The sequence below is a fragment of the Salmo salar genome, chromosome 17, assembly GCF_965601325.2.
Source record: "Salmo salar chromosome 17, fSalSal1, whole genome shotgun sequence".
Classification (NCBI taxonomy): Eukaryota; Metazoa; Chordata; class Actinopteri; order Salmoniformes; family Salmonidae; genus Salmo; species Salmo salar.
Genome location: NC_138307.1, coordinates 64,646,293 through 64,668,722, shown reverse-complemented (window position 1 = coordinate 64,668,722; position 22,430 = coordinate 64,646,293). Strand labels below are relative to the sequence as shown.

The window sequence follows — 22,430 nt, the reverse complement described above, 5'->3', positions numbered from 1 at the left end:
AAATACACAGACATCATAGAGAATATTAGATTGTGTATTTTCATATATATGTACAGATTTTCATTGAATTACCTCAGACAACACCACACAATACATAGTTCATAGAGGCCACACAACACATATGACAGCAGTAGTATACAAAGGATCAGAACTCTTGTAGAAGAATAGGCTTTTGTTTTTTGTCCTCGCGTCCAAACGCACGAGTCACAATGACAGGAAATGCAATCCAGTTCTCGCCCTCAAAAAGGCTTCCGTCGTCATAGTTACAATCACATGAACATTGCAGCTACCTTTCGTGAAAGATGGACATCAGAGAGGTCTTTGCCCAATCAGGACAGACCTCCATCACTTGTGTCCAATAGAGAGAGGTTTACAACCCAGAAGGCCCACCTTTTTGTTATACACTGGCCCATAACATTATCATTGTGCCAGCTCAGTGCCAGCTCACCTAGTCACGGTTTACAGTAGGAATAATTATTAATTTTAATCCAACAAAGACCTGTGAATATAAATTAGCATGTGTTCAGTTAACTAACAAAACCTACATCCCCCAGTCTGCAAACAGCATTCAATGAGGATTCACACAAGGGGGTTGGTCTCAAAAGTCTACAATGGCGTCCTTTTCTCCTCTCCTTCCTTCACCTGCACTAGTCTGCAACAGGTTGATAGGTGAGATGACACTCCTGTCCCATTTGGTCCATAGGGCTTTCACCTATCCTGGGATTTCAGATGAGTGCAGATGAAGGGAAGGAGATACGCAAAGGGGACGAGGAAAGGAGGCTACTTTTGACTATTGAGATGCAGTCCCAGACTTAGTTCCACCCCCAAGGATTATTACTGCACACAGCGCTCCTCTAAGGCCTTTCATTCATCATCACAAGACCACAACAATCCAAGGGCCCCTTTAAGAGCTCTTCCAATTGAAATAGATTTATTTATCAACAATTTAGGACAGGTCCCCTTTAATGAAAAAGTGCTCAACTCATATATATATATATATATAAATAAAAACTGCATTTGATAGTACATTTGATATGTCCAACGATTAACTTAAAATGCACGGACTGCTTGCTTTGTTGAAAGCAGCCTGGTTTGATGCATGGAATAAAATAATTCATTACTAAATTCACTACATTTCAACAGGATCACAATCATTTGTGGTGTCCCAGCTTGGTCAGGTCAGTAACATGATGGAAGGGAACACATTGATGAAGTCAGAGGGGGTATTACAAAACAGGAACACACAGGGCTAAAGTTACCAGATACCGGGCAAACTAACTCAATGAATGATGATTGTGATGACATTTCAATATGCACCCATTTGTGTATACTACTTCACATTCATTCACAATTCCCAGTATATATCGACCAATCACTCACTTACAGCAAACCATTCAGTACATATGCAGGTGAGTTACTTCAATTAAGAAGGTAGACATATGTAACAGTCACCCTCACAGCACACACAGGATTCTGTGTGGATAACAATCCCTCACCAGACTTCTAACCTAAACACAATCAACCCCTCCCTTTTCAAACTGTTCGTTGAATTGGATTTCTGCTCAGAAAATAACCTTTTCTTTAGGTCAGATATAGAGACTGCAGAAGTGCTAGTAATATTTCACCGCACCCACTATAACATCTGCTAAACTGTGTACGCAACCAATAAACTTCGATTAGATTTTCACTTCCATCCCGTTTCATTTGGATTCATTTATACTGTAAGAATCTTGACACTTATGACATCACTGTTGAATCCTTATCCATCATCTCCTAGGCAGAGAACAGAAAGCATAGGTACTAAAAATCCCCAAATGGAGTGGGGTGTTACTGCGGAGACCGTTTCCATGGAGACTTGGCCTTTCCGCCCGTGCGGTTTAGCCGGCGATTCTACAGCTCTTCTGGATTGTCGTCCTCAAAGCAACAGAACCCCTAAAAAGAACCACATTGATATGATATAGCAGGCTGCTGAGGTGGGCAGCATGAATAACGTGTTAGCACTGGGCTAAAAAGGAATGGACTGAGAAAGACTGGTCTCCATGCCACTGCTCATCCTAGCACATAGAACAGGGATTATGGAGAAGATATGCATTCTAGAATAAACCTTTCACCCCAAAGTGTCTCAAGTAAGAAACGATATGAAACCCCCACAAACATTACTGAGAGCAGAACACAACGTGAGTCTTTTTCCCTCTCTCTCTAGTCAAGAAGGTTTGGAATCCGCGTGCAGATTGAAAAGCTGAGTCTTCAGTGTTCAATCTGATGGGAGCATAGAAGAACCACACTGCAACCCAAACCACAGAAGATTAAAATACAAAAAGCAACAAATATCAAGTGGATTTCATCATCATTTTCACAGTCGGTCCAAAAAGTGGATTTTTCTTTCTTCTTGTTTGCAGTTCAAAAGTCCAACTCCCCTTTTATCAGTCTGTCGTCATTAAAAGAGGGGAAAGTTGTTTTCAGCCAAAGAGGTCTTTCAGGTCGTTGTTGACGGACGAACTGTGTCTGAGCCCACCACCCGCGTTCATTCCGGGAGCGGCTGTGGGCTGAGAGAAGTTCTGCGGGCTGAAGAAAGGGTTGGCCTGCATCCCGAACCCACTGGTCAACCCTCCCATGGCTAATGGCGAGCCCTGCATCGGGGCAGTCTGACTGGGCTGGGCTGAACCAAACTGATTAAGCCAGGGGGTGGCGGTGGTCCCAGGGGTGGGCTTGGGAGGAGCCATTTGGTTGAGGCTGACTTTGGGCTTGTTGGAAGTGAACAAGGAGTCCAAGACAGACATGTCAGGGGTGTTGGTGCTCCCTTGGTTGTGGGTCAGGGCACCAAAGTTAGGGGTGCTGGTGGTGGTGGCCATCCCTCCGTAGAGGCCGGGGCCGGGGGGCCGCATGCCCAGCCCCCCTGTCTGGAAGCCCATGGTTGGGTTGTAGCCGTTGCTGACCATAGAGCCCATGGGAGTGGTGGAGGGGTAGGCTGAGATGGTGCTGCCCTGGATGAGGCCTGGTCTGGGGGGAGAGGTGAGGGACAGGCTGCCCAGGGATGTCATATTGTTCAGCAGGCAGCTGGTCAGGTCCTTGGCCTGCCAAACACATCAGGTCAAATCAGCTTATCATCTCAATGACAAATAGGTGGCAGGTTTGAAGTGGAAACTAAAGTAGATTACATCACTCTAAACATCAAACTAATAAATTATACAGATATATTGTGATTGTTCTATATGAGGAGATCAAAACGTGTAACCATGGATGGCTACCAAGTAAGAAACCATACATTTTCACATGAGTATGAGTGTGTATGTCTATTACCTGGGCAGAAGGAGTAGATGGTTTGATACTCTGGGGGGCTAGTGCTGGCTGGTTTCTTAGTTTGGCTGCCTGTTCCTGCTCCTTGGCTAACCGCTGCTTCTCCTCCAGAGTCAGAGACATCTATAGAGAGAGAGGGAGAGAGAGAGAGGAGAGGGACAGAGGAGGAGAGGGACAGAGAGAGGGGGGGAGGGAGAAAGAACAGAAAACAATAATAACCCCTTATCCCTGAAATATACACTAGCAGCTATACAAGGTTAGGATAGATAAGATGGGTTTGGTAACGTTCAATCACAAAAAGAGAGTCAAACAGAACATGCACCACCCAAGCTAATTTAACAGGAACGTTAACAGACTTCCAGTGCAATACGTTTGCTCCAGTCTGTGCCTACTGAATAAGATCCAGAGTACGTACTCTGTTGAGTTGGGGAGCTGATGCCGAGTTTCCGTTCGCTTTCCCATTAACCCCTGCACTCCCAGAACTCCCTCCAAAGACATCATCAATCTGGAAAAAGACAATGGTTTCAATAAGCCATAACACTAACCCATGCCAACATGCATTTTTATTATACATTCGACCTTATAAGTGTATGAAATCACAAACATCAAGCCTTCATTAAATCAATCCTTCATGCATTTGCCTCATCCGGGCAAACGCCTCTCCCCTCGCTGTCAAGGAAATGACCTCTCACCTGGTTGCCAGGGCTGGGGGTGCGCTTCGTCTCTTCCGATTGGTTGGTCTGACTGGTATTAATAGTCATACTCCTGAGGACAGACAGAATAGCTCAAACTATTTCATTCAGGGGAATTTGGTTCGCACAAACAATCAAATATGACTCAACCCTCATCTTTCTAATCAGATTCTGAACATTAACTTGCATCACATCTTTCCTGAGTCATTGTTGACCAATAAAAGGAGAAGTAGGAAGATAGACTTCTGTTCTTTCTGTATTTACTAAAACATTATAAAGTGTGTAGAGCCCTGTGAGTGTGCATAGAGAATAAAATACAAATGTCTGACCATCTCTATGCACACTCACAGGGCTCTACACCCTAGCCACACTGACACTCCAACACACATACACAAACCTATACATATCTACCTCTATCGACCCAATATCCCTGCTGGAACTGACCCTGTATATAGTAACCTTACCCCTATACATATCTACCTCTATCGACCCAGTATCCCTACTGGAACTGACCCTGTATATAGTAACCTTACCCCTATACATATCTACCTCTATAGATCCAGTATCCCTACTGGAACTGACCCTGTATATAGTAACCTTACCCCTATACATATCTACCTCTATAGATCCAGTATCCCTACTGGAACTGACCCTGTATATAGTAACCTTACCCCTATACATATCTACCTCTATCGACCCAATATCCCTGCTGGAACTGACCCTGTATATAGTAACCTTACCCCTATACATATCTACCTCTATCGACCCAGTATCCCTACTGGAAATGACCCTGTATATAGTAACCTTACCCCTATACATATCTACCTCTATAGATCCAGTATCCCTGCTGGAACTGACCCTGTATATAGTAACCTTACCCCTATACATATCTACCTCTATAGATCCAGTATCCCTGCTGGAACTGACCCTGTATATAGTAACCTTACCCCTATACATATCTACCTCTATAGATCCAGTATCCCTGCTGGAACTGACCCTGTATATAGTAACCTTACCCCTATACATATCTACCTCTATCGACCCAGTATCCCTGCTGGAACTGACCCTGTATATAGTAACCTTACCCCTATACATATCTACCTCTATCGACCCAGTATCCCTACTGGAACTGACCCTGTATATAGTAACCTTACCCCTATACATATCTACCTCTATAGATCCAGTATCCCTACTGGAACTGACCCTGTATATAGTAACCTTACCCCTATACATATCTACCTCTATCGACCCAGTATCCCTACTGGAACTGACCCTGTATATAGTAACCTTACCCCTATACATATCTACCTCTATAGATCCAGTATCCCTACTGGAACTGACCCTGTATATAGTAACCTTACCCCTATACATATCTACCTCTATCGACCCAGTATCCCTGCACATTGGAAATGTGGTACTGGAACTGACCCTGTATATAGTAACCTTACCCCTATACATATCTACCTCTATCGACCCAGTATCCCTGCTGGAACTGACCCTGTATATAGTAACCTTACCCCTATACATATCTACCTCTATCGACCCAGTATCCCTGCACATTGGAAATGTGGTACTGGAACTGACCCTGTATATAGTATGCGTACTTACTTTATCGTGTTGTTCTTATATCTCATGTGTTTTTGTTCTACCTTGTTATTTTTAGTAAAACATTATGGATTCATCATCATTGTACTGGTGCACCTGACATTACAACGTCAGAGGAAGACAGGAGGGAGAGAATGATTTGACTGATACCTCTGTTGTTCCTGCATGCTGTGTAGCTGCTCCAGTTTGGTCTTGTGTTCTGCCTCCATACGAGTTAGCATGTCTTTGATCACAGCCATGAAGGAGTTAAACTGAAACACACAGAGAGAGGGTGGGAATACAACCTCTGTGTCTGTCTGTGTGTGTGTGTGTGTGTGTGTGTGTGTGTGTGTGTGTGTGTGTGTGTGTGCGCACTCGTGCGCACGCACACACATCTACATACCTGGTTGAGGTTGAGGTTGTTGTCTATACTGAGCGAGACTAGGTGAGGCAGACTCTTGGCAGCTAGGTGCTCTTTGGGGATGCCCAGTTTCTTATGGGAGAAGGTACACTTGTAGATCCCTATGGGAGGAAACAACCATTCCACAATAAATCAGAACCACAACAATCAACAGACAAAGCAGCAATACTGTTAAAGCGATAGATCATGTTTTTAAGTGTTAGCCTATTTCAATTTGTCATTTCATCCTAGGTGAGTTGTCGACTCATTTCATCCTAGGTGAGTTGACTCATTCCATCCTCGGAGAGTTGACTCATTCCATCCTCGGAGAGTTGACTCATTCCATCCTCGGAGAGTTGACTCATTCCATCCTCGGAGAGTTGACTCATTCCATCCTCGGAGAGTTGACTCATTCCATCCTCGGAGAGTTGACTCATTCCATCCTCGGAGAGTTGACTCATTCCATCCTCGGAGAGTTGACTCATTCCATCCTCGGAGAGTTGACTCATTCCATCCTCGGAGAGTTGACTCATTCCATCCTCGGAGAGTTGACTCATTCCATCCTCGGAGAGTTGACTCATTCCATCCTCGGAGAGTTGACTCATTCCATCCTCGGAGAGTTGACTCATTCCATCCTCGGAGAGTTGACTCATTCCATCCTCGGAGAGTTGACTCATTCCATCCTCGGAGAGTTGACTCATTCCATCCTCGGAGAGTTGACTCATTCCATCCTCGGAGAGTTGACTCATTCCATCCTCGGAGAGTTGACTCATTCCATCCTCGGAGAGTTGACTCATTCCATCCTCGGAGAATTGACTCATTCCATCCTCGGAGAATTGACTCATTCCATCCTCGGAGAATTGACTCATTCCATCCTCGGAGAATTGACTCATTCCATCCTCGGAGAATTGACTCATTCCATCCTCGGAGAATTGACTCATTCCATCCTCGGAGAATTGACTCATTTCATCCTAGGTGAGTTGACTCATTTCATCCTAGGTGAGTTGATTCATTTTATCCTAGGTGAGTTGATTCATTTTATCCTAGGGGATTCTAAAATAAGATATAACTCTAACAGTACTGATAATTTTCTGTTGAGATTTTCTTTGTTTGAAAAAAAGCAAACTATTCCTAGGACTATCATCTAGATTCTAAGACGTTCTAGATGTTCTGTTACCTAGAACCCCCATGAGTACGGCTGGTTCTCTGGAGGGGATCTGTTGCAGGAAGGGAAGGATCTCGTCAATGACGTACCATTTGTCCAGGTACTCCAGAATCTTCCCCAGGCACACCAGAGAGTTCACCCTCACCTACACACACAGGTCAAACATACGCACACACAATCAGAATATTTCTGTCACCTGTCAATCAATGGTCAGTCAAAAACAACCGTGTGCATTTGATCAACAGAGAGAGAGACTGACAGAGACAGACAGAGAGTCAAATGAAAGCGAGAGACTGACTGCAAGTGAGGAGGTCTGTAGACAGGCAGACTTGATGCGGGGGATGAGTGCGTTCTTCATGGAGGGATACTCAATCAGGTTGGCGAAGGTAGGGATTATGTTCAAACACAGCTCCTGGGGGGGGCACACAAATATATGGCACAGCATTGCTGATGACTTAACGGCAGGGGTTTCCATAGAATCACATAAAGCCTAGAACTCTCGAATGGACATTGGGATCATAGCAACGGCAAAATATTGTCTGTCTTGGTCAGGCGTATTATAGAATCTCTATGGAGGTTCCCATGTGAGCTTTACAGAGTTGGTTGAATGTGCTGCTAACCACTGGTCCAGGGTCAGGTTTTTCTTATCCTCGCAATGGTTAGTTTAGGATTTGGGGACAGGCAATGGGATTCTAGAGCTGTGGTTAGGGGCAACTTGTACCACAATCAGTGTTTAGACGTTAACGCTGCAGTTATCCTCCTACACTTTACTTCCTTCACTACATCACTGACTCATTTGGATAGGTAAATAGAGATGTCTGTCTTTTATAATGTACAGTACCTGGCCAACAAATTACGCATTCAATCAAGGTGGTATTTTTAACGGGCAGAATATGTATGGCAACGGACGACAGTATGCTAATTTACACTTACCTTGAATCACACTCAAACTAAACCTAACTTTAACCTCAATCCTAAACCTTATTTCATTAGTACTGCAGGTCTCTTTCTGCCGGTGGAATAAACACTTTGTAAACTCATGATGTGCTTGTCCGTGGTACCTGTATCTGGATGGAGGGGGCCTCCAGGGCTCTGTAGACCATGGGCAGAACGCTGTTCTTAATGTCCTCCGGTGGGGTCTTGGTCAGCAGCAGGTCCATCTTTTGCAGGAAGATCAGCAGGATCTGAGAGACACAGAGGGTTAAACGCAGTTCATCCAGGCTTAATGATGGGAGAGTGACAGATAAAAAGAGAGAGATGGGTAACTACCAGTGAAATGAAACTAGGAATAAAGTGAGCTCTTCTTTTAAGCATTAGAGTGTCTCACACACACACACTGTCTTAGCAACTACGCTTAGCAAAGACCACTCACCATATTGCTTGCCTGAAGGCGTGGAAAGGAGAAGAGAGAGAAACAGTATGATACATACAGCCCTGTCACCAGATAAAGCGTATAGCATCCTCTAGTCTGTTATCTAACCATGCCATCCCTGTAACACACATCAAGCAAACATAGAAGGTAGGCCTGGAAACTGGGTATGGGGATACACTGTATGCGTGTGCCCTTTGCATCCTGTGTGTGTGTGTACCTGGACAGGCTCCTGCTGCTTGAACACAGGGCTGAGGTCCGGCAGGATGAGTCTGACGTACTCGTCCTTGGTACACTCCTCTGCGATCAGCAGCACGTTGGGCAGGACGAACGGCACCATGTCTGGGTTCAGGAACTCTGAGGTGAGGGCTGGGAGGATACGATATACCACCACTCTCTGGGGTGGAGAGGACGAGACAGGACACAATGGGGTTAGGAATAGTGGCTTTAATCAGAATCATTTGTATTAAGTCACCTTTGAGCACATATTTGCAAAATGGCCAATCCCAATTTGACTGGATTATTGAAGACCACATTCCAAACTACCTGTCCACTGAGCATGAAGCATTCTACTGCAGGAATGTACAGCTAGGACACTAAAATGACCTGTAAGAGCAACACACACACACAGTGAACACTAACCTTGGGTAGCTTGGGCAAGACCTTGGGCAGGTTTTTGTAGAACTGGGACTTCTGCAGGTTGTCCCTCTGGAAGAGGGAATCAAAGTAGGCCAGCGTCACCGCCCCCACGTCATCAAAGAAGGGGATCTGAAGCACCCAGACACAGAGAAGGGATGATTCAACTGAGCTGGCTGGTATGTCATGAAGCAGGATCAATGACATCATCTTGCTTAAATTCTCTGATGTAACTTTTTAGGAAGACCATCTTGAAACGGGCCTTCAACCGACGACACATATTCAAGTTTAGCTTTATTAATGAATCAGAAAATCTAAAAGGTATTTCTAAATATTTATCAGTTAGCTAACTTGGTGAGCCTGTTTTAATATGTAAAAAGTCTTGTGTATCCTGTTGTATTAGTGACATAAGGTCATAGTTGGTGACACGGGGGGGGGGGTGATCTGACCTTGGTCATCTGGTCAGCGTCAGGCCGGACGTTGGGCGTGACACTCAGCAGCATCTTGACGTGCTCCCTCACCTCCTCAGGAATCTTATTCAACATGGTGGGGCTCAGTCTGCTGAGCTATGGACAGACGGGGGGGGGGGGGGGGGGGGACGGGACGAGAGAGAGAGATCTACCAATTCAAAAAGTATGGAATCAATGAAGCATTACAAATATTGCAGTGCACATTGGCATTAATCTCTCTTTGTCCTTTTCTCCCTAAAATGCTAAATAAGACGTGATGCATTCTACCTGAGGTCTGCTGCCTGAATGAGGTCCTTGGGTGCTGTCGCTCCAGAGAACTCTAACTTTATGAAGAGGACCAGCACTCACAACTTTGATGTAGATTTTTTTACGAGCAATCACGTGGACATGTTCTGGCCATCAGGCCTTCATCTCACTCCCCACCCCCTCACCTGGTCCAGCTGTCGGCTGAAGCTCTTGAAGATGTCGTGCTTGTTGACCTGGAACACGGACTTGCCCTCGTTGAAGACGGCGTGCATCACCACGCCCAGCGAGTACATGTCCGAGGCGGCGTCGCAGCTCACTGACAGGATGTACTCGGGGGCCAGATACTCTGGGTTGGGCAGGCAGAGCGGCGGCAGGTTGGGCTCCCACTCCTTACAGGAATACTTGGGCTGAGGGAAGGAGGTGGAGACGGGTATGTAAGGATATATACAGATACACACAGAGGAAGAGATACATACAGGTGCACACAGGCCACACACAGGCAGATGCGCTGAGCGTCTCACCTCGGCATCGGAGGGGTTGGTGGAGGAGATGCTGAAGTCAAAGCCCATGATCTTCCAGGCTCCGCTCTTGTTGAGGATGACGTTCTCCAGACACAGGTTCCCATGGACCATCTTCACCCCGCTGTGTAGGAATGACAAGCCCTCCGAGATCTGAGGGAGGGACATATGAAGGAGGGGGAGAAAGAAGGAGGGAGAAGAGAGAGAGATGAGAGAACATAACAAAGTAGAAAGAAAGTGAAAAAGACAAAGGAAAATAAAAAGGCATGAAGCAGATAAAGATAGGAGAGGTAAGACAGTGAGCAGAGAAACAGAAAGACAATCTGTGATATTAACTAAAGACTTGGGGATCAGTAAAGTACAGTCTGATTACTTCATCTCATCTCACGTGTCCCAGGCATTTTAGAAGACGTGCAACAACAAAAGAACATTCACGCCATAACACACACATTCAAGCTGTACTTGACGGAGGTTTTTTCTCAACAGAACAATTATGTAGCATTGGCATTTCACAGCATTCCTCCTTCAAGGGGCAATCTGCAGTTCAAACAATAACAAAGCGCAACTCCGCCAATGTTTTGGTAAAAAGCCGAAGGGTGGGGCTGGAAAATGTTTACCACTCCCAAACGGAGCTATGGATGCAAGAACTGACCATCCATTACATCAACATTATAGTTTTAACCATGTTTTAAAGCAAGTGTTTGTTTACAATAACAAACAAATTAGTAAAACCATTTCTGATGGGGTACGACAGTTGAACTAAGCTCATGAGGCATTTATACAGTAAGTTATATTCTTCAAGAATCAATGGGTAGATATAAATGATTTATAAGTTTAAAAAAAAATGTATGTAGCAATCGCAGATTGCCCCTTTAAATAGCTGTGTGACTTGGCAGGGGAGTACAATCTAATCAATTATCCCCAAAAATATGCCTGGGACACAATTTAATAAACAGAAAGAGAGGTGTGGTTAGTTCAATTGGGTTTGAAACATAAATCTGCCAAGCAATATACATAGCAACAAGACGTGTGTGTGTTCATTTCAGACTGTGTGTGTGTGTGTGTGTGTGTGTGTGTGTGTGTGTGTGTGTGTATGTGCACGATTGCATGTGTGTGTATTGGGTCTCACCTGCAACAGGCCATACTTGGTCTCCACGTCGTACAGCTTGTAGTCCTTGATGTCTGTGGGCACGGGGCTGGGCAGGTTGTCCCACTGACCCAGCACATTGGACAGACTGGCAAACACTGGCTCTGTACAGAACGCCAGGCAGTCCCTGAAGGAGGGAGGGAGAGAGGAAACAACAGTGTCAATTATTACAAACAAACAACGATGAAGAAAGAAGGAGTGTGTTAAAAATGACAGAGAAGAGAAGAGGAGCAGTAAGATAAAGAACAAAAGAGAAGGGGGATGATGGTGAACTAAAGGAAGGATTGAGTAATAAAAAAGGTAGAGAAAGAGGTAGTGTGTGTGTGTGTGAGAGAGAAGGAAAGAGAGGTAGTGTGTGAGTGAGAGAGAGAGGTAGTGTGTGTGTGTGAGAGAGAGAGAAAGAGAGGTAGTGTGTGTGTGAGAGAGAGAGAGAGAGAGAGAGAGAGAGAGAGAGAGTAGTGTGTGTGTGTGAGAGAGAGAGAGAGAGAGGTAGTGTGTGTGTGTGAGAGAGAGCGAGAGAGAGAGGTAGTGTGTGTGTGTGAGAGAGAGCGAGAGAGAGAGGTAGTGTGTGTGTGTGAGAGAGAGAGAGAGAGAGGTAGTGTGTGTGTGTGAGAGAGAGAGAGAGGTAGTGTGTGTGTGTGAGAGAGAGAGAGGTAGTGTGTGTGTGAGAGAGAGAGAGGTAGTGTGTGTGTGTGAGAGAGAGAGGTAGTGTGTGTGTGTGTGAGAGAGAGGTAGTGTGTGTGTGTGTGAGAGAGAGAGAGAGGTAGTGTGTGTGTGTGTGAGAGAGAGAGAGAGGTAGTGTGTGTGTGTGTGTGAGAGAGAGAGAGGTAGTGTGTGTGTGTGAGAGAGAGAGAGAGGTAGTGTGTGTGTGTGTGAGAGAGAGAGAGAGAGGTAGTGTGTGTGTGTGTGAGAGAGAGAGAGAGAGGTAGTGTGTGTATGTGAGAGAGAAGGAAAGAGAGTGTGTGTGTGTGAGAGAGAAGGAAAGAGAGGTAGTGTGCGTGTGTGAGAGAGAGAGATAGTGTGTGTGTGAGAGAGAAAGTGAGAGGGGTAGTGTGAGAGATACCAATTAGGATCTGGCTAAAAATACATGAATCAGTTATAGAACCCATTTATGCCCTTTATGGTTGTGAGGTCTGGGGTCCGCTCACAAACCAAGAATTCACAAAATGGGACAAACACCAAATTTAGAGTCTGCATGCAGAATTCTGCAAAAATATCCTCTGTGTACAATGTAAAACACCAAATAATGCATGCAGAGCAGAATTAGGCCGATACCCTCTACTTATCAAAATCCAGAAAAGAGCCACTCAATTCTACAACCACCTAAAATGAAGCGATTCCTAAACCTTCCATGAAAAAGCCATCATCTACAGAGAGATGAACCTGGAGAAGAGTCCCCCTAAGGAAGCTGGTCCTGGGGCTCTGTTCACAAACACAAACAGACCCCACAGAGCTCCAGGACAGCAACACAATTAGACCCAACCAAATCATGAGAAACCATTGGAAAGAATTAACAAAAGAACAGAGCAAACTATAATGCTATTTGTCCCTAAACAGAGAGAACAGAGTGGCAGAAAAACTGACCACTGTAACAGACCCAAACATAAGGAAAGCTTTGACAATGTACAGACTCAGTGAGCATGCCAATAAAGCCCTTTGAATTGAAGTAGAGAGCGAGAAAGAAATAGAGAGAGAGAGAGCGAAGGAAAGAGAGCTAGACAGACCCTTTAATTCTCACACACACACACGGTTGCAGATTGCATTGTACTTATTTTTTGTGCAAACTATTCTTAATTTTATTGGCACCGGTATTATAGTTATGTATGTATGTATGTATGTATGTATGTATGTATGTATGTATGTATGTATGTATGTATGTATGTATGTATGTATGTATGTATGTATGCATGTATGTATGCATGCATGTATGTATGTATGTATGCATGTATGTATGTATGTTATTTAGTTTTTTTTTCAATGTACTTTACTCAAACCAGTGAATATCACTTATTATAAATGAGATCATTAACTATCAGCTCTTGGAATATCCAAGGCCTATACTCTTCACATTTTGGTTATAAAACAACAAATCCAGAATTGATTAAAAACATCAAGGGACAGGACATCATAATCCTACTGGAAACATGGTGTCGTGGAGACATAGATACTCAGTGTCCCTCAGGCTATAGAGAAAGTTTACTACCATCAATCAAACATAAAAATGTTAAACGGGCCGAGACTCAGGTGGAATCATCATTTGGCATAAGCAGGACTTAGCACTGAATGAAATGAAAAAAGGTACCAGTCACATTTGGCTAAAACTTAACAAAGGTACAATCTACTGTGACAATGATGTATACGTATGTGCAGCTTATGCTCCTCCTTCAGATTCACCATATTATGATGATCAGTTTTTTGACAATCTCCACACAGAAATCATTACATTTCAGGCAGAGGGTAAAGTGCTTATTTGTGGAGATTTCAATGCAAGAACAGGTTCTGAGCCTGACTACACTGATGCGGGAGGTAACCACCACATATTTGGACACCCCTCCTTGTACAGTAGCCCTATTATAAATAATAGAAACAGTCCTGACCAAATACTGAACAAAAATGGGAAGGAGTTAGTGAACCTCTGTCGAGCCTTAGGCCTGTACATGCTTAATGGCAGAATCAGAGGGGACTCTTTAGGTCAGTTTACTTACTGCTCAGCTCTTGGGACAAGTGTAGTCGATTATGCCATCACTGACATTGACCCCTCCTCCATTAGTGCATTCACTGTCAGACCACAGACACCATTGTCAGATCACAGTCAGATCAACGTGTTTCTGAAGAAATTAACCGGCAATACTCATTCAAAAAAACAGCCCAATAAACTCTACAACATAAACCAATCGTACAGATGGGCTCCAAACAGTGCAGAGAGATTCATTGAAACGTTGAACGTAAATGAAATGATGAACTCTATACAGTTTTTCAATAACTCACAATACCAAAACAATAAAGATGGTGTCAATTCGGCTACTCAAAACATCAACTGCATATTCCAAAAAGCAGCAGCGAAAGCAAATTTGAAAAAAAAAAGAAAAGAAATGCAACATCAGAAACAAAAAACAAAATGTTTCTGATAAATGGTTTGATAATGAATGTAAAACAATTAGAAAACACCTAAGACAAATGTCAAACGAAAAACATAAGCAGCAAAACAACCCAGAGCTACGATATGAATACTTTGAAACTCTGAAACAGTATAAACAAACACTGAAACGCAAGAAATTGAATTATACCAACAAGACACTTGATGAAATTATAAACGCAATTGACCAAAATCAGTTCTGGGACATGTGGAACAATTTAAGCACAACAAAGCCACAAGAATTAGCCATACATGATGTAGGAATTTGGAAAACTTATTTTGATAATCTATACAAAAACATCCCACAAAAAGACTTAAAACAGAACCAATTAGAAATTAAAGAAAAATTGAACATCCTTGAATCAGTCATTAAAAACAAACAAAATCCATTAGATTACCCAATAACCCAACAAGAACCAAATGAAAAGCTCAAATATATTAAATCAAAGAAGGCTTGTGGTCTAGACAACATCAGAAATGAAATGCTGAAAAACAGCACACCTGAGTTGCAAAATGCTGTGCTTAAATTGTTCAACATGGTTTTAACTTCTGGCTGCTTCCCTGATGTCTGGAACCAGGGGCTCATCTCCCCTATCCACAAAAGTGGAGACAAATCAGACCCCAATAATTACAGGGGAATTTGCGTAAACAGTAACTTGGGAAAGATTTTCTGTAGCATTTTGAATTCAAGAATTCAAACCTTTCTTCAAGAAAAAAATGTAATAAGTAAATGTCGAATTGGCTTTCTCCCTAACCATCGCACTACTGACCATATATACACCTTACACACACTAATTAATAAACACGTCCACCAAAAAAAAGAGGGCAAAATCTTTGCTTGCTTTATTGACTTTAAAAAAGCATTTGATTCTATTTGGCATGAAGGGCTATTCTACAAAATTCTCCAAAGTGGGCTTGGTGGTAAGGTGTATGAATTAATAAAATGTATGTACACAGAAAACAAATGTGCAATAAAAATCAAAAACCAAAGAACATAATTATTTTAACAATGTCGAGGTGTGAGACAAGGCTGCAGTTTGAGTTCAAACCTTTTCAACATTTATATCAATGAATTAGCAGACATGTTGGACCATTCTCCAGCCCCAGGACTCACACTATTTGACACAGAGGTGAAATACCTGCTATTTGCTGATGACTTGGTACTTCTATCACCAACCAAAGAAGGTCTTCAACAGAACATTAATATTCTTGAGCAATATTGCCATAATTGGGCCCTGGCAGTAAATTTCCAAAAAAACGAAAATCATGATTTTCCAAAAGAAAACCAGATGTCAGAAACACAAATATAAATTCACCCTGAACAACGCCATCATTGAACACACTAAAAATTACACCTACCTTGGTCTGACCATATCTGCATCGGGAAACTTTAATATGGCAGTGAATGCACTCAAAGAAAAAGCCCGCAGAGCATTGTATGCAATAAAAATGTAATTATTCAAAATCAACATCCCAATTAGAATTTGTACCAAAATATTTGACAGTGTAATCCTACCAATAGCTCTTTACGGAAGTGAGGTTTGGGGGCCACTCAATGAACTGGACTTTAAAATGTGGGACAAACATCCAATTGAAGCCCTACATGCAGAATTCTGTCGGAAAATCCTACAAGTCCAGAGAAATACACCAACTAATGCATGTAGGGCAGAATTGGGCCGCTTTCCAGTAATAATGAAAATACAGAAAAGATCATTCAAATTTGGGCTACATCTAAATTCAAGCCCAAATTCAAGTCTGCAATTTAAAGCACTTCAAACCCAAGAGCTGAGCCCAGAAACGAGCCCTCTCAGTCAGCTGGTGTTGGACCTCACCAACCAAGCTGACACCAGCACTGCTTCAAATGAAAGAATTCAAATAAACAAAATCATGAACCAATCAAAGGACTCATATTTACAACATTGGAAAAACGAAACAAAATCCCAAAGCCGACTAAATTGCTATCTGACCCTAAACAGAGAATATGAATTGGCTGATTATCTCTACTCTGTCAGAGATACGAAGCAGAGACAGATCCTTACCAAGTACAGGCTGAGTGACCACCGATTGGCAATAGAAACCGGCAGACATAAAAAGACATGGCTACTCAAAGAGGACCGTGTATGTGGTCACTGCACGACAGGGGAGGTAGAGACAGAGATGCACTTTCTCCTTTACTGTGATAAATATTCCTCACAAAGAGATTCATTATTCACAGAAATAACTACATTCATTCCAAATTTGAACTTATTAAACCCAGAAGAAAAACTAAAAATACTCATGGGTGAAGGAGCAATGGCTCCTCTTGCAGCCAAATATGTATTTGCCTGCCATAGCCTGAGGGACACTGAATAATAACATCTGCATAGTAAATAGTAACTTACTTATTATTATTACTATTATTAATGTTGTTTATCATTCCAAATAGTAGTGGTATGGGTGGTAATGATAGCAGTTTAGTGATGGTGGTGGTAGTAGAAGTAGTAATGACGATAGTAGTTGTAGTACTGATGTAATGGTGAAGATGACCGTTAATTAGTTATAAGTTAGTTATAGATTCATTTTCCATATTTAGATTTTTATATTTAATACATTCTACTATTTTACTATTATTTTATTGTTATTATTTTTATATTTAATTTTATATTATTATTTACTGCCATTTCATATTATTTGTTATTGTTTATAATTGTATTACAATGTATATTGTATACATTGTTGCTTTGGCAATATTGACACAATGTTTTTCATGCCAATAAAGCAGCTTTAATTTGAGAGTGAGTGAGTGAGTGAGTGAGTGAGTGAGTGAGTGAGTGAGTGAGTGAATCTCTTGTTCCACTTCCTCTGGCAGGTGTATGTATTATTCAGTGTCAAGTCTGTAGAGCTAGGCCCGAAACTTTTCATCATATCTTGCTGCATGTGTGTATGTGTCATCTGTCGTGTGTATGTATCCATTTTTTGCATGGGTGTGTATGCATGACTTCCTTGTGTGTATGCATGACGTGTGTGTGTGTGTGTGTGTGTGTGTTACGCGTTTGTGTCTGTGTGTAAAGGCTCCTAGCAGAACTCAGCTAGGCGAAGTGAACATCTGTGCTCACATACTCCCTTAAAATACCCTAATTTGAAAAACTAGAAAAGTGGCAATATTACTGTTTGTCCCTCTTGAGACGCCGTAGCAGCTAGTACACATCCTTAAAATAGTCTGAATTAATCTACAATAACTCAAGAGGTCTGTAATTATCATTTTGACATTTTTGCAGAGGAGGTCTTAGTCTCGCAATTTTACATCTAACCAAGATGTTTGGAGGAGTATTTCTCAAGTGAAAGAATTTGCATGAAAACGATTAGTCTGTCGTTGAATGACTACAAACACTTCATTGAAGAATCCCTACTGTTGACCAATCACAGATGAAGGGGCGTAAAACTTCAACTCGAACAGCCCCAAAAAAATCCTGCAGAACACCAAAACAAACAAAAATTTCACAAAATGTAGTCAGAATATACGCGCAAACTGTTTGGACTGGGAAGCAGACTTAACCCACCTCGACTCCTCCAGTGGGTGCTGGACAGTGAGCAGACGAGGGTGACGCAGTCTGGTGAGCTGCTGCACACCTCTCTTCAGAGACTCAATGATCTGGTCCTTGTCAAACTTCTGATACTTATCCACCATCTTCTTATCAAACACAAACACAGCCACCTCCTGGAAGAACAAACAATAAAACAGGAATTACCTTCTGTATCAGGACAACCACTGACAGTTTGTGTCAGTTGGCGATGGTAAAATGAGTCCCATCTATCCTTTGAACAAATTGTGGAAAACAAATATGTATGTTCTCAGGCTGCCCAAGGACTGGGTTGGGAGACATTGTTCTAGTTAAGTATAGAACGGTCCATGAAGCCCCCAGGCAGCCTCACCTGTTTGGTTGACTTCTTGGTTCCATTGTAGATCCTCCAGCACATGCCGGGCCCGCCGCTGGCGATGTGGCGGCCCACTTCAAATTCCCGTGTCACCGGGTTGCCCATGACGGCGCTGGTCATGTCGGCCGTCACCTTGGTGACAGTGCTCTTGAGCTTGTTCAGCATGGACTCCATGGTGACTCAGCCTGACCTTTGACCCCTGGGGGAGAAGAGAGACAAAGAGGTCACAAACATAATTTTTTTTTTTTTTTAATCGGTGGCCAAAAATACCGATTGTTATGAAAACTTGAAATTGGCCATTCCGATTAATCGCTCAACCTCTACATTAAAGTGTCCTGTGATGGCTGTAGACAGAGCTATCGATGTCTCTGACGTGTGCCCCCCCCCACACACACACACACACACACACACACACACGGCGACTGTGATTACACAAACACAAATCCCAACAAATCTCCTAAATCACAGTGACTTAGAAGTGAGAGAGACAGATCCGAACAGGAGTCAATATCTCTGTATTATTAGTATGCATTGTCTGCACTCGCGTCTGACAAACCCCGACAAGCGCTGTCCAAACCCCGGCACGACAACAATAGAATCAGAGTGAATGAACACATTCAGACATAATATCCTATTAGCATATCAAGCAGTGGGCTTGCGTCTCAAATGGCACCCTATCCCCATTTAGTGCACTAAGCCCTGGACAAAAGTAGTGCACTATATAGGGAATAGGGTGCCATTTGGGACGCATGCTGGAGATGTGGGTTCGCATGCCAAACAGACTAGTGAGGAAGCCATTGACCCCATGTTTATTTATAAACCTTATTGAGTCACTGTCTGAAGCCTCTATCTGTCTGAGTCGGTCTCCTGCAAGCAGGGTATAACGTCATTGCTCTCCTCATCACCTGGGCTTGGTACTGATGTTGTTGCCAACAGCCATAATTGAGTCAGTGGACAATGCTGTACGTGGACAGAACCAAGTGCTTTAATCTTGAGCAGGGAGGAAACCAACCGGTCCATAAAACCCATTACTTAATCAGCTTCTTCCCCACTGTGTGTGTGACTAACTTTCTGTCTCTCATTACTGCCCAATCCATCATGTCCAAAAAACTGTGGAACACACACTAGAAAAAAGCAATGATTCACACATCGGTTGCCATAACAACAAACTGAAAATTCTGTCCCAAACTAAATGTGTGGACTAGGGCTACGCCACTGCTTATAACTAACTAGAAGTTAAATATAACTACAAGAAATGTAAGACGTATCAAATAAATGATATCCAGCTCAGAGCTCCAGCTATGCATTTTGTTTTCTAACTTGCTATCTAAGTGGCTAGATGTCAAGATCAAGCTTCTTGGTTACAGCAGAGACATCCTGAATCAAGATTGAGCTTGCCTAAAAAGTGTCAAACTCTGTCTGTCTGCTGTGAAAAGATTTACACAATACTATTCCTGAATGCAGTCGTGTCATTTCAATAAAGAGTATTTCAATTTCCAGAATCTCGCCTTACTGTGCTATTGAGATCCTCACATTGATGACAGATATTGAAATAGAGTTGAATGAATGTATGAATTAGACCAAAATATGTCTGCAAGCTTGGAGACCTAGCTACTGTATATCCTAAGCAAAATGCAATGCAATGTTGGAATATGATATATCACAAGTATCTCTCTCTCTGGATATTGTATAAGTTAGGCTACATTTAACACTCCACTATGGACCTTATGATCATAAAAGTGTAATCAATTTAGCTACTTGTTACAATTGGTTTAATTTATTTCCCACTGGAAATGTGAATGTGCCAATCAGAGACTTTCCCCTTGTCACCTCACCGTCTGTGTAACTAACTAAGTAGCCAGATCACGTGAGTCAGGTAGGGTAGCTGAACAAACACAAGCAGCTAGTTAACGTTAGCTGGCTTCTAGGATAGGCTATCCATACCAGTGAGCCTGCCGACGGCCAGTTCAGCAATTGCGGAAGGAACGCGGTTGTGTGACAGGGTTAGAGTTTGCTACACCATGTAGCTAGCTAACGTATCGGCGAAACCAATACCTGTCCTGTTTGTTTAACCGGTTTTTGTTAATGTGGCTACCCAGTCAGCTAGCCGCATAACCTGGAATGGATAGCTAGTTAGCTATCGCATAGCAGTAGGAAGCTAGTTAAAGAGAGACGTCACTTTTGACGTTTGTTGAAATGCCGTGTTGCGTTTCTGGGTCTGAATCAAACTATATCATGCTTACCTGTGTCACGAAGGGAATGTCAGTGGTTTTATGATTCCAAGTACTGTTTAAATGGGAAAACAGCTGTCAGTGATGGCTGTGATACACAGCCTCCATCTCTTCCAGTCTAAATTTCTGGTTGACTTCTTTGCTAAGCTAGCTTGCCACTTACTGTAAACGTCACTTCCGGCTACTCTATCAGTTAAGTGCCCTTTCTGTTCATTTAGGATCACTTCTCATGATTATACCAGACAAGTGATTATACCCTTCTGTATAGTGTTTGAATATTGTATATTTCATGCACATCTATATGTCCAATGGTTGCTCAAATGAGAACTGGAACTTCCAATGATGTTTAATGAAAGTCTTATTGTACTGTATTTAATACAGTTTTTCAACAAAGTGCATTTCAAAACAATTCAACGCATTAACTATAAAACCTGAATCGGCAACGTTACAGATCATGTGTACTATTCTGTTGACTAAGATACGTAAAGCTCAAAACTAGGCAGCAACATGCAGTACAGAAAATGCTATACAATTTAAAACATAGTACCAATGATGCAACAACTTAATTAACAATGTAACACTCACAAAAAGTAACCCGGGGTGTATTCACTAGGAACCACACAGAGGAAAACGGAAACAAACGGACCCATTTGAATTTGTCCAACAGAAACTCATTTTTTTTTGCACAACTTTTTGCTAGGGTGGATTGTATGATTTACACTCATTTCAATAAGTTAATTCACTCAACCTTCAAGTTATTGTAAAAACATGGCACTTATTTGAGACAAAGCATTCATTTGTAAGACCGCCAAAAAACTACAAAAGTAAAAACTTTTGGCTGCATTTGAAACATTACACCTTATGATTAAACTTGCAAATCCATGCAATCAAACCTATTACAATCCAATAGAATAGTTAGTGTCAACTATGTGATTAACAGATATGAAACATGTTCTTGACAGCAGTGGGAAACAGGTTCCACAAATAACTAAATGAATACCATTTCAAATAATTCAGTTTGTCCCCAACAGAAAATGTACAGATATAAAAGTAGTGTTACATTTACCAGCATTATTTCCTTACCAGTTATAAGATGCAATCAACGAAATCCAAAACAATACGTCATTTGTTAAAAGACTGTCAACACAATAAGTGTGTTACATTTCATTTAAGGTATAGAAATAAAGTGTAATGCTTCCTCTTCAAGCTTAATATCCAGCCTAAACTTCTATTTACAGTACCTAAATCAACTCTACCTGAGAAAACTAGATACCAAAACCAGCCCTGAATAAATTCAGTTAGATCCTATGCCTGTTAGTTTTAGATTAATGTTGGTGAAACATTTCACACATTCCCCACTGTGTAGATTTCAACAAAATCAAAAGGTTTTCCTGACAGGCATCAGCTAAGGAAAGCAGAAAATGCTCTCATTCACCAGAAATAAACCCTTGAGGCACCTGGGTAAGTGCATCTCTCCTTGTTAGAACAAAACAATTGTTACTATCATACCACTAGCATCTAGTGTTGATGAGAACATACTATAGCCTACAAACTAGTGCAAATGCATTCCTGAAGCCGGAGTCATAAGAATGCTTGAAAAGCAAAGCCTCGTAAGAGTAACATC

General features: G+C 42.3%; 1 protein-coding gene across 1 annotated transcript; it reads right to left on the bottom strand.

The window, feature by feature from the left end:
• Positions 1–18: 18 nt before the first annotated feature.
• On the bottom strand, positions 19–20,957 carry LOC106595592 (SCY1-like protein 2). Its single transcript, XM_045700014.2, has 18 exons — positions 20,819–20,957; positions 18,573–18,774; positions 18,200–18,357; positions 11,507–11,651; positions 10,381–10,530; positions 10,045–10,266; positions 9,593–9,709; positions 9,150–9,275; positions 8,728–8,904; positions 8,200–8,322; positions 7,437–7,550; positions 7,151–7,283; positions 5,977–6,095; positions 5,745–5,845; positions 3,990–4,062; positions 3,713–3,802; positions 3,301–3,420; positions 19–3,074 (listed from the first exon to the last, which is right to left on the bottom strand). Exons 2-18 carry the CDS (start codon positions 18,747–18,749, stop codon positions 2,460–2,462), a joined length of 2,760 nt encoding a protein of 919 aa, XP_045555970.1. The 5' UTR covers positions 18,750–18,774; positions 20,819–20,957; the 3' UTR covers positions 19–2,459.
• Positions 20,958–22,430: the final 1,473 nt, after the last annotated feature.